Below are 17,295 nucleotides of genomic sequence, written 5' to 3' on the forward strand. Positions count from 1 at the left end.
CCGCCCATGATTGCTGAGTATTTGGGAAGGGATCAAGAAAGGATTGGCGAGAGGAATAAAAGAAAGGACTGGGAAGGGTAAGGAAAAGGATATGGGCCACCGGCTCCCCCACTCACCGAACGATACACAGCAGAATGCTATTTCACGCCGGTCTTCTGTGGGGGTGTGGTACTTCCCCGGTGCGAGCTGGCCCAATTCGTGCCAAACGTGCTCGACTACCATATATAAAAATGATGGATAGATAAAAAAAAATTCTTTCACCGTTGTATATGTACGTGATACTTGAATGCTATGTATGGACTATGAGCGAAGCCAGGACAGACCGCTAGTAAATAATAAATCTACTTTAACAACTTTCAAAATTATGATATGTTATTCATATAAATTACGAGTTATTTTATGATGTTCGTTACTTTAGATCATTTTACTGTGTAAATCGATTTTTATAATGAATTTGGTCTAGTTGGTCTAGTTCTGACAATTAGACGGCGGTCAAATTATTCGTCGAAAAGTACTTATGTTGAAATATTAAAAAATAAACTTACTTTAACATACTCCAAGAGATTGCGAATATCCAGGGATCTGATATTTCTTCCATATAACACAACCAAATTCTAAAAAAAATATTTTTATTACATATTTATTACAGCGAATTATTAACAATAGTAGATGTAGGACTTGTATGTACTTTTAGACGAAAAAGTTGGCTATATGTTATTTCAGTTGTCCAGCTATCTACGTACCAAATTTCATTACAATCGGTTCAGAAGTTTTTGCGTGAAAGAATATCAACATACGAACATACATACATACGAACTTTTGCGTTTAAAATATTAGTAGGATGGGATAAGATAAATTGTGTATTGAGATGTTTCTATATGGAATTTCTCAGTTACTGCATTGTAGTTTGGAATGCCCAAATTAAGGCAAGACATATAGTCCCTCCTAATTACATTGGACATTTTCTAGCAATATGGGGATCTTTTACGGCGTGACGAATGAACACTATTTGGTTTAGTAAATAAAACCTGTTAAATGAGCAGGGGTAGTTCAATGGTTAAGACTTCGGAATTCTTTCTTTCAATAAAAAAGTCCACGGTTCGGAAAAGAGCTAACTCGCAAGTAATGAAATTGACTTTTCAATTTATCTGAACTTTATTAACATCACTACTGCTAAGAACGGCGAAAGAAAAGATCGTGAGAAAATCGGCATGTCCGAAAATCAACAGTTCAATGACATGTGACATCTGCCAACTCTTGGCTGGCGTAGTGGATTATGGCCTGAACCCTCAAAGACAGCCTGTGTCCCTGCAGTGCGAACAAAGGTAGGTTGATGATGATGATGATGATGTAATAAAACCTTATTCCTACACATATTCAAATATCGAGCCAAATGTAAATTATAATAGCATTTTTAAGGTAACGATTCAATCAATATAACCATAAGTCATTTAATAATATAATATGTTTTAATTACAATATTTTAATTAAATTCTAATTTGTGCTTCATATCAAAACATATAAATTTCGCAAAGTTAAGTTGATTCCAAGAAAGCCTAAAATAATTAATTTCCAATTAAAATTTCGATGTAATTAGATATTCTACATTATAAATAAACGTGGTAATTTTTCAAAACAGTTAGGTAAATGAAAAGGGAATTTCATTGATCATGGGAGATCAAAATACAAATTTAAAATTGAAGAATGGACGGAGATCCTTTGGCCCCTTTTTTAAATTGATTACTATCTAACTAATTTCCCTTGAATAGCTTCCTCTTGACTTGAAGCAAATGTTTATAACAATAATTATTCTTGAATGCGGTAATCTGTGCTGTATGGTAATCTGTAGTAAACGGGTAGCTGTGATGAAATCTGTTGCTTTGGTGACAGCAATAAATTTAATAATTACATAATAAATTGTAATGATAACAGACAGTTCATTTTTTAACTTTTTATATTAATATTACAAAATAATAAAAGAAACAAATACGGAAAACAAAAAGAGAGAAATTATTTTTTTGAGCTTTTTACTTAACCTATTTTCATGTGAATACGGGAATCAAGACGATAGATAATTTTATACGAAAACATTATAGGAATAGGTGCAACTATCTTCTCATATACAACATGGTCAAAGGCGAAGGTCAAAAGAGAAGTAGTAGGTCAGTTAAAATTATCGTGTAAGATACCTTTAATTCTTAGCTTTTTTTATAGCAGTGTAAGATACCTGCCTAGTCCTCGTGACTTACTCGGAAGTAGGTAGGTTATACCTACTTCTGACTTCTAAGTACCTACTCAATATTGCAACGAAGTTTTTATCCCATTCAAAGATCTAGTATTGTTTCTTAGGGCTTGATGCAGATTATTCAATAGAGCCATCTTGCAGACGGGTAATGTCTTTATTTTCTTTGTCTTGCCTTTCAGAATTACTGGGAATTTTGCGATAAAAGCTACTTGATTTTATGCTCAATTTTACAGATTCATTCTATGACGTCAATAATTGGTTTAGTTTTGTTTTTCCCGTGTTTTGGTCACAATTTATATAATTTTATTTGTAATTAAATACCGAAAATTACGCCAACAAATAGTAGAAGTATATTATAAATTTATATACATATATTACAGTAAAATAAGATTACGATAAAAATAAATACTTACTGTAATAAATAAATAACAAATAACACCCCAATCCATTTTATTACTTTGCAATTTATTAGTTTTCAATAACATTAAACTGCTTTGGTAGCTCTAGGGCATTGATTGCAATAACTTTCCTCATCTATTAAATACACAATTCCAAATATTACATCTTCGATATTGCAAGTGCTGCAATCTATTATACATCTTATCGCTAAACCTTAAAGTTAGATTTTCTTTGTACGCAATACAATGAAATCACACAATCTAAAGGTAACTAACATACACAGAGCAATTATAACGTAAAGTTTGACCATCGGAAATATAAATACAGCCTCTAAAGTGAAGTACTCAAAGTATATTTTACTAAATCACATGTCTGGTCAGTTTTAAAAACACGAAGTACAAGATTTAAATTTAAAACGCATACCGTGAAATAGGTTAGTTTGAAAATCGGTATATGTTTCGTACACGACTCTAGCGTCTACGTGTCAAATATATAAAATATAAAAAAATTGTCAAATGTTTTGTGGAACGTGTCTTGTCTTACCATTAACTATTACTAGCTAGTTGACCCGGTTTCCCTCGGGTATTTATTGTAAGTTTTTAAGGTTATTGTCCTAATCCAAGCGGAGATAAATCAAACAGATAAAAGATATGCAATCCTTTCAACCGTTCTTGGGTAAAGAGTAGACACGCCTTTCTTTAATATAAATAGTATATATAAAAAAATAATGAAATATCAAAGCATAAATATACATATACTAGCTGCGCCCCGCGGTTTCACACGCGTAAGTCCGTATCCCGTAGGAATGTCGGGATAAAAAATAGATGTTGGCCGATTCTCAGACCTACCCAATATGCTTACCAAATTTCAGAGGAATCGGTCAAGCCGTTTCGGAGGAGTTTGGCAACGAAAACTGTGACACGAGAATTTTATATATTAAGATTTAATCATTATTCTAAGCAAAAAAAATAATCCGCCTTCAAATTGTCAGAACGAGTAATGCGACTACATGGAAGGCACCTTCTTTCAAAAAACAAAAGAACCTTTAAAGATCAGTTCAACCAGCAAAATAATATGAGAACAAACACAAAAATGCAGTTGAATTGACCTTCTCCCGTTTTTGAAGTCGATTGGAAAGAGAATACAATATTATTAATATTTATATCTACTGCCGAAAATGATATATTTTGAAATTGCAAAATAAAATAACAGTATAATTTATTATAGGTTTACAACAGAAATATGTAAAATGCACTTAAAATCACAGTATAATTATTGGAATATTTATAGGGTTTATTTATTTTAAGTAGTAATGCAACCACCAGTTCACGAAACGATTTCTATGTTACATTTTATGTGTTCCTTTACTAAACTTATAAATACATATAAGACAAAATTACACACTAACATAATCTCTTGTACAATACTACATAGATAATAAATATCACACCTAAATAAAAGTTTTAATTCTTTGGAATGTATACCTTTGTACCTAAAAATAAGCAGGCGGTCGTACTTTATCAGCAAAGCTCCCAAGAACATTCCCGGGCGGGTGGTAGTACGCTACGACGTACACCTGGCCCTCTTTCGTTTTAGAAACGCCGACACCCACTTCCATCGTATCTTCCCATACTACTTGTGAGAAATGGCCTGAACCCAAATTATCTGGCTCCTTGCCAAATTCGTGGTTCTTTATTTCACTGTACCATTTATCAACTGGATCCCTACCGGTTAAAGTAAAGTTGGGGTCGGATGACCAAGCGTAGAATATATTTTCGCCATACTCATTTTGATCTCTATGTTCTACTCTGCCGTTCTTCGCGATGGTTTTCGCCCATTCCTCTGCGTATTTACATAGTTTCTTATTCAGCTCGAGTGGAGGAGCTCTGTGTTTACTTCTATACTCGTTGTGAGCTTTGAGAAATTCCTCTTCGAACTTTTCCGTGTTGATGGACGTTGATTTGAATTTCGTTACCAATTCCGATGCGTAATCACTCAAGTTTTTGCTGCATCTTTGCGGTGAAGGTGGTGCTAAATTGTTATTAGATTCTCGTGGGGAACTAGACGTACTGAGGCTGGATGTACTTTTGAATTGAAGAGCCCCTGGAGGTAGGACGTTCTTAACAAACTGTCCGCCATAATTGCCCGGTGGATAATAATTTGCAACGACGTACAATTTGCCCGATTTACTCTTAGCGCTTCCAACTCCGAGCTCCTTCGTGCTTTTCCAGACGATTTGGGTAAAATGCCCACAGTTAAGTACTTGAGGCTCTTTGCCAAAGGAATAATCGTTGATCTCATTGTACCATCGTTCTACACAATCGCGTGCCTTAATTTTAACGTTGGGATCTGTGGACCAGCCGCAATAGATGCTCTCACCGAAGTCAGGGTTAAGGCTATAGGACATAGTGTCTCGTTTAGCTAGTTCTTCCGCCCATTTCTGGCTCACTTTGCATATTTCCTTATTAAGAACTAATGGTGGTACGCCATGTTCGCGTCGATATTCATTGTGGACCTCCAGCGCTTCATTCTCGAAATCATTTGACTTCAATCGGAAGAGTTTACTCTGGAAATAGAAAAAAAAAGATGTTAAGAACTAAAATTAGTCAGAGAATAACAACAAGCCCGCATTAACTGTGATTCATTTCTTATCGTTAAGTGTATTTGTACTTCTTTTTTATAGTAAATTATGGGAAGCGGATGTGATTAAGTAATTGTTTTATCAAATAAGTGTTTTCCTTATACATAATTTCGGTTTAAAAATTTTGTTTATTCCATTGCGCATTTCGAAGCTCAAAGTAGAGAGAGAACACATAAAAACAAGGGGCGTTCACACGTGGACGAAAAACTCTTTTTATACCACCAATTTGTCCAATAAATACAGTTATAGAGATAATCATTCTATTGAGTAATGCCATCACGTAAAATCATTGCATTATAAAGAAGAGTTATATCATACTAGCTGCGCCCCGCGGTTTCACCCGCGTAAGTCCATATCCCGTACGAATATCGGGATAAAAAGTTGCCTATATGTTATCCCAGTTGTCCAGCTGTCTACGTACCAAATTTCATTGCAATCGGTACAGTAGTTTTTGCGTGAAGTAACAACAAACGATTAGGATTACGACAGCCTTTTCGATGCTTTAAAATTAACGTTAATGACATTATGGTATGTTGATAAGGAATCGATAAGGCACAAGATAATATGTTTCGATATCAGTAATATTGAAACGGACCATCTGTTTCTTCTTCATAAAATATAAATGGTACTAAATTTGTTTGGTAGTGTTGTTTGTTTAATACGTGGTATAATATTCGAAAATAGTTTCACAACTCCTTATTCTGTAATAATATACAAAGCAAGCGCTAAAATTCTAAAAAAGCACTTAACTCTTCACCGTAACTCTAAGGCTGTGGTCGATATGTAAGCGACAGCGGTACTAAAGGGGCTTCAATAAATATGGTTTAACAATACACTTTAATAATAGAATCAACGAAGTGTGAAACAGGAGTATCCGGGCGGAGTCGGACGCGTGTTTAGTATTAAATAGTATGTATCTAGACTGAAATCTTTCGGTTTCACGACTTCGCATGTATTAGTAAAGAAATGAATACGGAACGAATAGTTTATAACTTTTCGATTGCTATTATTTATAGAATGCGGTTTTTGTTTATACCAAAAAGGGTTTGTATGCGAAATATCTACGCAATGTATAATTTATCCCAGTTGGTACACTCATATTTAACTGTAAAAAGGTATATTACAGACACTGCAATGACACAAGGAGTCATCCTCAATTTTGCCAGGGTAAAAATTGCGATATCTTTATAATTGTCTGGTGGGTCTTTTTATTGCGTTTCTGTTCTTTCTTCTTTGTATTTTTCGTTAAATGAGTTTCTTACATGCTTTATAGTTAACATATCTATCATATTGGTATATTTTTTGCTAAAAATGTTTAAGTTTTAAACCGCTGTCCGTGCACTATCGCTGCTTCTATCATAGCCTTATTTCGCCCACGTTAGCAAACAACTTCACCCTTCTACGACATACATTCATAAATTGTTTCATCCATCTCTCTCTACATAAGTCGAGGGAAAGAGATAGCGCATTTAATTGTAGTTTGTACACTGAAGTGGATTTATGAATGCGAAAGACTGGGCCCTGAAAGGAAGTGAAATTATGTTTCTGCGTATGTTTTTCTAACAAAAACGGAATGGTGCGAATCATATCAAGAATGAAACAGATATTGTGAAAAAACCTCGTTAAATTTATTTTAAACTATTTATTGGGATGTTATATCGCTCAATGAGCGTTTTCAGTCCTTGAGAGTAATGTATATGCTACTAGCTTCTCGTCCCGACTCCACCCGGGTTAATAAATCGTAATTAAAATAATAAAAAACTATATTTTAGATGGTATCAAACTGTAGATGGTGTGAAAAATTTGATTAAAATTGATTGAGTAGTTTAGAAGTCCATCGCGGTCCATGACACATAATTTATACATATTAAGATTAAAATAAATAAATATATGGGTCATGACATATATTTTTTTTTTATTTAGCATTAAAAACATACGCAATTTTACAATTTAAGGCAAAAACACAATAGGCCACTGTTCAAAACATGGTTCATTTCGTTAATAAAGTAGATTAGACCAATCTACGTTACGCCTCATCCTTAATTAATATGGCCTGGGACGTGGGAATACTTCCAATGACCCCTCATACCTAGACATCACGTTTGTGATAAGGGCGTGTACACACCGGCCGACTTACTTACTTCATTTTAGAAAGAGAGTGTATAAAATTATACATATAACGTGACGAATGTACTGAAAGATTAAATGTTTATAGTATTCATATTAATATGATAAGCAAAAGGTTTCCCGAAATTTTCTAGGTAAATTATGAGTTATGAGTTATAAGTTTCTTTTTTTTTGTAAGTGGATAAAACTGTATTTTTAAGGTTAATAAAACATTCAGTTCTGATTAAAAAATGCAGTGTCAAAGCCCATTAGTTTCTTAGATACTTAATAAACTCTAACAAAAAAAATTAATACTAGTAGTAATAGCGATAAGACGTATTTTTAATACGCATGTAGTGATTTCATCCTAAATTATTTATCCTACTATCCTACTAATATAATAAATGCGAAAGTTTTTAAGGATGTGTGTATATTTGTTGCTCTTTCACGCAAAAACTGCTGAAGCGATTGCAATGAAATTTGTTACGTAGACAGACTAGACTTACGAGGGTGAAACGGGGGGGCGCAGCTTGTGTAACATAATTATGTACGACAAAGAAAAAGGTATTGTTATTGTTATTCAAGTAACACGTTTTATTTCTATTTTTAAAAATGGAATACTACTCATTCATTAGTTATGTTTTTATGATAATTACAATAATTGCAATATTGTATTGTGTAGTGTTTTACGAATGTCATAACTACATTAATTAAATCAATTAGTTAAAAATATTTCTTATAGTCTTCCATTATTAATAACGAATTTAATTTGTGGGTTTTAATGTGAGAGTCATGCATGCTTTGGCATGTATTGAGCCAGCCACCTGGGAAGCTACTACCCTGTCACAGAAGATTGAAAATAATACCAAATAATACTGCGTTTCGTTTGGAGATTGGGGAAAACGAAGACCCAAATAAGTCAATGCATATATAATTTAATATTAATAAAAAACAAGCTAGCTACACGAAATCACGAATGCAGCTTGTGTGTAATTGATAATACGGTTGAACTGTTATGTATAGCGCCCAGTGTATTCACAACTTCACAAAATCCGTCGTTTTTTTGCGCTCACATCAAAGTCATCAAATTACTACATCAGCGGTTACTTATTTATTGTTAGATGATCAAATTTCATGTCAATTCTGATACTTATATAACGTCTTTGATTCAATAGTTTATGTCACTGACTCAAATAGTCTATAACATAAAGTTATTTTATTTATTTAGCCACTTACTTGCTCGGGTTGACTCGGAAAAGAATTCAATAAAATTTATAACCCATGTTACTACCTATAGTTGCAGCTTTCTAATGGTATAAGGATTTTTGAAGACGGTCTAGCAGTTTTTTGTATAAAACTAATAAACGTACATTTTTTTTAAATCCCGTATCCCCTAAAGGGGTATGGGGCATATGATATACATCTGTTTCACTGATCGATTTTTTTAAGGACAAGTAGATGATCAGCCTTCTGTGTCCTGCCAGACCGAGACGTTTTTTTTTATTGTGCGTCCCCACCGGGAATCGAATCCAGGTCCCGTCGGTTCTACGCTTACGCGTTAACCACTGTACCAAGGAGGCGGTCACGTCAAATAACCGTCGTACAAAAATACAAATGGTCAATAAACGTATATACAAAAAATACAAATGTATACCGGAATGTCGAATATTCAAGTAAAAATGTATGAAAGTACTCGTATCAAGAGAATTTAATTAGGAATAGTTTAATAGATGTTATTCTACTCTTAAATCCTATTTATTATAAAAATCCCATCAAAATCCATTAATATATATCCATTAAAATAGGTAGTTTTAAAGATAGCATATATAGGGTCATAGAGACAGAGAAAGCGATTTTGTTTTATACTATGTAGTGATTTCATTAGTTTTAAAATGAACATTTAATCAATATAGTCACAATGAATATATAATTAGACCACATTCAATGAAATAACAACAAAGCTGTTACAACCACCCACCGAGACTGTTTTCTCCTTTGGGAATATGAAAGGGAGAAATGAATGCACCTACGTTAGCCACCTTTAATATCCCCGAGACTTAGTATTTTCTTGTGTTTGGTTTCACGCGAGTATTATACATTTAGAAATTAAAAACTTTTCAACGGATTATAAACGCGATTTATTCATTATATTATTAACCCGACCACGTCTCCCCGTGACCACGCTCGCTGTAAAGTGTTCGAAACGTCGGGTTAATAATATAATGAATAAATCGCGTTTAAAATCCGTTGAAAAGTTTTTAATTTCTAAATCCCCGAGACTGTTATTTGGTTTGGAAGTATTTGTTGCTTATTCTGCTCATGTTATCAAAATCGTTTTACGTGTATTATGTTTTATGTAAATAAAAATATAAAAAGTAGGAATTGATCTTGCGACAATGGGGTGCGTACGGGGGTAGTAAAATTTGGAATACAAAATGAAAGGAACATGTGACATGCAGCAGGAGAAAAGAGCTACACAAAAAAGATTTAATTCTACCACGTTAAGTATTCAGTATTTAATATTAAAAGTTATGACTATTAGCATATTAGCTGCGCCCCGCGGTTTCACCCGCGTAAGTCCGTATCCCGTAGGAGTATCGGGATAAAAATTTGCCTATATGTTATTCCAGCTTTCCAGCTCTCTACCAAATTTAATTGCAATCGGTTCAGTAGTTTTTGCGTGAATAAGCAACAAACACACACACATCCTTACAAATTTTCGCATTTATAATATTAGTAGGAAGTAGGATAATTATATAATTACAATTAATAATAATAGTATAATATAATAGGATAGAATTTTGAATCTTCGCAAATTCCACGTATTTACTATTTATTTCTCTATTCACTTTATTATTCAAAACAATTGTAATGGAGAAGGTGGCCTTATCGCTATAAAGTGATCTCTTCTAGGCAACCAACCGAAGGTCTCACTGATTAATTGAGTACAGGAAAATTCGGTTTCCTTTACGAACAGGCAAGCAGTGTTGTTAAATAACCTATATGCCCTACAAGGGGTCAATTCACTTATGAAAGCCATAAATACACTACCATAATAGCTCCAGGTTACCTGCCCGCTTTTGCAGTTAGCGATCGTTATGATTTTATTATAGATGAAACATGGTATGCATTAATACGATTGCAGTTACTGTATCCAGACCATAAACAGATCTGCTTTTACTGCCTTTTGCCCGTGGCTTCGCACGTGTTAAATTGAAAATTTTATTTTATTTTTGAACCTTCCTCTTGTATCACTATCACTATGTATTAAAAAAACCATCAAAATCTATTGTGTAGTTTTATAGATCTAAGCATACATACATCTTAATATATATAAATCTCGTGTCGCAATGTTTGTCCTCAATGGACTCCTAAACCACTTAACCGATTATAATAAAATTCGCACACCATGTGCAGTTCGATCCAGCTTGAGAGATAGGATAGTTTATATTATTTCAATTACGATAAATCACTACCCGGGCGGAGACGGGGCGTGCAGCTAGTAGTTATATATATACATAGACACGGAAAGCGACTTTGCTTTATACTATGTAGTGACAGAACTGATATCACAGTTTCATGAAAGTAATACAGCATTTAAATGGGACATGGGAGGCACCAGCTTTCAAATAAAAAAACATCATAAAAATTGGTTCACCCAGCAATAAAGTTATGAGGTAACAAAAACAAACACAGTTGTATTGATTTTTAAAAAACCGGATGAAAAACGCTTTTATAAAATAACACACACACAAGGTGTCTGGTGGAGACATAAAAGGTGTCTGGGAAAAATCGCTTCACAGAGACAAGAACACTTCTGTTAATTTACGTTTACTTCCATTGTTTTCTTTGATATTTGTAATGCGTGCTGGTGGGTCGTTTGAGGATAACCGACAACCACCGCTCATGATCATGCCTATAGCTCCGGTGTTAGCTGGCCCAATTCATGCCAAAGCATGATAGCCTTACACTTGAAAATTCTAGCAATGTCCATTAAAATACAGACCCATTGGAGCATTAATCCGTGGACACAAACCACCTGAGCAGTCGGATACATAGACGAAACGTATACTCAGTCTTTTTCAATTCCTCTTTTATAATATGTACGTATGAATATTACGTATTAAATACTACATACATATTTATGAACTTTTTTAAACTACCACCGATTTAGAATGTCATTAATATGAAAGTCATCTTTTATTAGCTTTACGAAGAACATTTGTTTAAAAAATATTAAAGTTTGCCATAATAGATGTGTCTCCCACACAATATTGGTTTCAATTCTTGTAACGCCTACACGCATCAGTTTTTTTGGAGGTGTATAAAATAATGTCAATTCGTCGATCTTGTTCTATTTTCAAATTTCGAATAAAATAAGTGGACAATCCTTCAGAGGAGGCATGTGTCCCAGCAGTGGGAACATATAGGCTGATGATGATGAAGTGGACAATGATAAGTGGCAAACAGATCATGCCACTATGAAATAATATTTTTGAAAGAAGAATAAATATGAGAAAAATATAATGATATTCTTTACTGCACTTGTAGCCATCAACAGGTTTTTATTTCCTTCTGATATAATAATATCTGAAACTCATACAATCGTTAAGGTGTTTCATAAGCATGGTGGTTTGGAAGGTCACCACTGATCAAACCATCAATAGAACTGCAGCAACGGTCCGGGCGATATGATTAACGAAATTTGAACCTGATTAGTGGATCATTATTCTTATGATAATAGTATATGTAGTTACCTATACATGCAGAAAAAGCGGGTGGGGTAAAACCTAGAGATTATAATATTGAAATGTCTGTCATGAGAAAAATAATTGTAATACGGGGTTTTTAATTTATACTATGCAGTATACAGCTTTGCTTATTAACAGTATTTATTACTTTATTTCACACACTGTATGTGTGTGTTTCACATATACACACACACACAAATGAATGCAAGTACAACTGTCCAAAATATTCCGCATGACTGAGAAATATGAAACTTCGGTGTGCAAGTTAAAACAACAAAAACACAGTGAGGGGAAGTTTTGTTCTTTTACAAGCTGACATGTGCCTGGCCTAATTGTACTCCTCAATGTTCAATATATTTGTTACTACGTCGTTATTATGGGGTATTTCTATTAGCACAGTTTGTGATGGGAAAATTTCGTACTATATTTTGTATGTCAATTGTGTTTATCGTAAATGTGATGATAATTAATCAATCCATTAAACGTTATTCTCATATTCTTACAATTATAGGTGCATCAAAAGGAATTAATTGTAATATTTTTCGTTAAACATTTATCGACAATATCAAAGAATTAACTACTTAATGAAATTTAATTAACATTACTAACATTCGTATTTGCTATTTTGATTAATTTAGAATTAGAATTTAATTTTAAATCGCGTTAACCTCACTGAGTTTTTTTTTTTTAGAGGAATAATCACAAGCACAGATAAATAAAAAGTACGTTACCATTATTGTATTCCTTTTTTAAATTTCACTATCACGACACTAAGGCTCCTGACCAATTCATATGACCCACTTGTTCATAACCCGTACGTTCAAATGAGAGTGCTACCATTATAAAATTTAGCGTTATCACCATATCATTCCGTCTCTCTCCAAATCCAGATGTCGAAACGAGATGGATGTAAACAATGACTGCTCCCTTAGTCCTATCAGAGATTACGAATGAATAGAAACTTCGTGTTTAATTCTTATCAGTGATAATGAATTAGTAATTTTGATATTATTTTTGTGCCTTGCATAATGTTTGATTAAATTTTATTAAACAAATTCTGATATAAGGTATGTTATAGGTAATTTTAAAACAATAAATGTATATCTTCTCCAGTTATAAATACTTGAGATAGATTGAATTTATGAATTAGTTGATAAATTATAAAAACAATTTGAACCGAATCCAAAACTACTCAAAATCGGAAACAAAATTACTATTAGCGCTACCTATCCATCTATTTGAATTCGGTGCCAACCAAGTTAAGAACGCAGTGAGTAAGTAGGTGTGTTGCAATTTTACTAATTGTGAAACTGTGTAGTAAGCAGATAGTATGTATCTTTCAACTACTCCCATACATCCAATGAATCAAACATACAATATTTGTATATGTTTTTTAAAATGTACACGTTGGTATATTAATATTGTCTTATTACTCAATAGTAAAAAGATAATATTACAAAGAATACAGAGTTAAAAAATTTTCACCTTTTATATTACAAGGTGCATTATTGTAGATAGTCATGGATTCTACTGGATTAAGATAAACAATTTTCAATCCTAATAAAGTCGGAGCGGACTGCTTATTGAGTTATCAAGAAGAACCGTCGGAATACATTTTTTTGCAAACAAGGCTTTTATAGCATTTTTCTGTCTTATTTGCTTGAATAGATAAGGTATTGCAACGTAGCTATCACGCTAGTATGATACTGTTTCTATAGGTAAATGATTTTTACAATATAAACACTTTTTGAGATATTTATTAATAGAACATCGAAAATTAACGAATATAGACGCCATTAATTAAAAAAATCAAAAAGGAGGTTTAGATTTACGACTGTTTATTAGATATTTTGTACTGTGGAAATTTTTTGAAGGATATAGATGCAGTTTTGTTTCGTGTAGTTTAAATCGGATATGGATACTTTCATTTATTTTTAATGAAATAATAGGTTTTTTAAGATTCCACTGCGTTTTCCACATAAATAATTTGTACCTAATAATTCGCGGAGACCCATCGATATAATAATTTTTTCTTGTGATTTTACGCGAGTATCATACATTTGTATGTGAGAGACATTTTTAAGGAATATCTATCTTGACTGTGAATATTCACCCGTGTAGACTGGTCAGTCTTTAAAATCCGTAAATAATTCTTTAATTCCTAAATAGCACAACCCGACTCCCTTCACATTTCCTCCATTCCTCATAAATCATTTGATCAATATTAAGTAATTTCTCTTTATTTAAACTTCCATTTCATAACTCCAGTATTTGGCCAACACGGTCAACAGTGCTTGTTAAAAGCAACCTAACCATGTGACCTGCGCCTGACGTGAATTTAAATTCCATTACACCTTCACTTTATTATCCCGAATCATAATATGTGCAACTTCATTGTATATTTCAATGTTAGTGCACGCATATTTCTTTGCGATGTTTGAATGAAAGTGTACTAGGATTTGGTGTTTGGGAAATCTTTTTATTTTGTGTGTTAGGAATATTGCGTATTTATGATGTCCGTGGATTAAAACAAGCTTTTTAACTTGTATTAATTTAAAATTTGAAGCAATGTTTCGTAAGGTTTTCTATCTGGTACCTATATTTATGTTTCATTTCACGTTAATCCTCATTTTACTTGTTTCCTAGTATTAATAATACGTAAATGTATTTGTTTGTCTCTCTTTCACGACACGTTCGATCGATTTTATTACCTGATTGTTCTGTGCTTTTGTTTCATTGTATTTTATTATCTTTAAAATAAAGGCTCTGTTGCCATAACATTGCCGTTTGAAATTTATGCAATATTTACCATTATCTGTATTTATATATTATTGCAATTTGTACCATTATCTGTCCACATAAAGTATTCATTCTAAAATGAAAATATAGTATGAAACTGGTGAACCTCGTCAATGACCCCAAATGGTATTCGTCATCGCTTTTGATGAGTGCGCGTTAGCAGAGTACGTTAAGCGTAAAACAATCAGAAATTCCCATCCACTCGCAGTATCACTGACTAATTACGCTTTGGTCAAACGACAAAAAACATGAGAGTCACGAAAATTGATAGACCACGTCGCGTTACAACGACCCGCTTCGACCCAGTCATATGCAGTTGTATGATTATTCATTAGTCATAGTGGACGTATATGTACTTTTAATGTAGGGCGAATATATGAAACGAATATTTAAACTCAAATTGTATTAAAATTATAGTTTTATAGTTTTGGAACGCTATATATATGGGAAATTTTTGAAGAATAGAAAAAAATTGGTTTCGTGACCGTCGACCCCGTTACCACGCTCGCTGTAAAGTGTTTGAAAAGTTGGGTTAGTAATATAATGAATAAATCGCGTTTAAAATCTTTAAGTTAAAAAGTCTTTAATTTCTAAACTTGTTTCTTATTGCCCCTACATTTAGTTTATACAAAGGAGAATGCAATTTCAAAAAGTAGTTCATACAAAATGCACAGACCAACATTTCAGTCGAATATATTTGTTTCTATACACTATGATTCATTCTATCATAGTGTGATGGCAAGCAAATCTGTTATGACAGAAGAGACGCTTACAGAATTGAATATTATATGAACTTTTGAGAACATTACAACTTCTATATCCTACATATAGAAGTTGTCTAAACGAAGGGAACTTTTTAGTACTTTTTTATATTTCCTCTTACTTGATACTATTGTATTTTTTATTTGATGTTAGGATATTTTGTAATACAATCCTTTGTAAGGGAATTAAAGAGCGATTATTTTTCATTTTTAACAGTGTGCTGGTGACTTCATGAGCTATAATCATTGTTCATTCGACGATCTTAGGAATATTTTTATTTTTATAATGTCCATTAACTATATATCGTCCATTTGAAAGCTTGATTTTTAAAATGATTTTGAATAATAATTCTCATACGTTTAGATGGTTTTTACTAATACCATAAATACGAAAGTTTGTGCGTTGACTTGTTTGTCTATTATTTCGCAACGGAGCGATTTTATGATACGATGTTTGTATCTTGAAATAGTTAGAAGACTAGAGAATGAGGATGATTATTTTTTGCCACAACAAAGCACCTCATGTCCATGCAAATTTCCTTGGACTATACAAGCGAAGACCTAGAGAAAAGCTAGTTTTTCATATATACAAGCACATTTTGATATAATTCGTCTGTCATAAGTAAGCTAACGAAATGCAAACTTTATGACCAACAAAATCCACTATTTTTTCTGTGGCAATTGCATCGTTCACGCCTTATCACGGCCATGATAAAGACGTAAGATAAGCCAAAAGTTACGTCAATTGCACAATAAAATAATGTAGTTAGTTACCTATATATTCGTTAGTATGAATGACGTTAATTTATAACCGACTGCGACAGATGAGTAATGTTTTTTCGAGCGAATGTTATATATGTTACGCTCAAAGACCGAGAATGCTGAATGAGCGAAGAAATAGTTCATAACGCGTTGTGTTTTCTGTAAAAGAGCCACATCACGAATTTCGTGTTGTGGCTATAAAGAAATGTCAGAACACAGTCTGTTCATTTATCGATATACCTATTATAGGCTGGTTTATTATAACATTTACATACGACCATTCTCAAACCTTTCATCATTCAACTATGTTTCTAATAAATGCATTTTCAGATTATCATATGATAGAAGAATTCGGTGTTATTTCGTAAGATTTTTCTAAGAATACCGGTAATTAATATTATTAAGAAATAAGTTGAATATACATATTGTACGAGTTTCATTCAAATTAAGATTCATAATAGCGGTAAGACATTATAAAATTATTTGCTCGTGGTACTCCATATGTACTATCTATGTCATCCGAGTGATCTTTACTGATGAGGATGTTGCTTCTAATCGTGACAGAATTTTTGAAAACGGTTCAGTAGTTTTTGTGTGCAAATACAACAAACATAGATACAAATGCATAAATGGTTTATGTGTATAATATCACTTTAGACTTGTATAATTGCAATAAACTATCAAGTGAAGGTTCATCTTGGAAAATAAAATGGAAAATCTTATACTCGTAAGACTCACGCAAAATACCAAGAAGTCATCCAGTCATATCAAAACTTGCTATTCACACTAAAGCAATTCTCAAAACTCCCTCACACACACTACTACAATATA

The 17,295-nt window shown here is 33.0% G+C and overlaps 1 protein-coding gene across 1 annotated transcript; it reads right to left on the reverse strand.

Annotated features, from left to right (window-relative positions):
• Nucleotides 1-4,018: 4,018 nt before the first annotated feature.
• On the reverse strand, nt 4,019-12,967 carry LOC119830190 (protein PRY1-like). Its single transcript, XM_038353099.1, has 2 exons — nt 12,874-12,967; nt 4,019-5,210 (listed from the first exon to the last, which is right to left on the reverse strand). Exons 1-2 carry the CDS (start codon nt 12,874-12,876, stop codon nt 4,137-4,139), a joined length of 1,077 nt encoding a protein of 358 aa, XP_038209027.1. The 5' UTR covers nt 12,877-12,967; the 3' UTR covers nt 4,019-4,136.
• Nucleotides 12,968-17,295: the final 4,328 nt, after the last annotated feature.

This window comes from Zerene cesonia, chromosome 11, assembly GCF_012273895.1.
Source record: "Zerene cesonia ecotype Mississippi chromosome 11, Zerene_cesonia_1.1, whole genome shotgun sequence".
NCBI lineage: Eukaryota > Metazoa > Arthropoda > Insecta > Lepidoptera > Pieridae > Zerene > Zerene cesonia.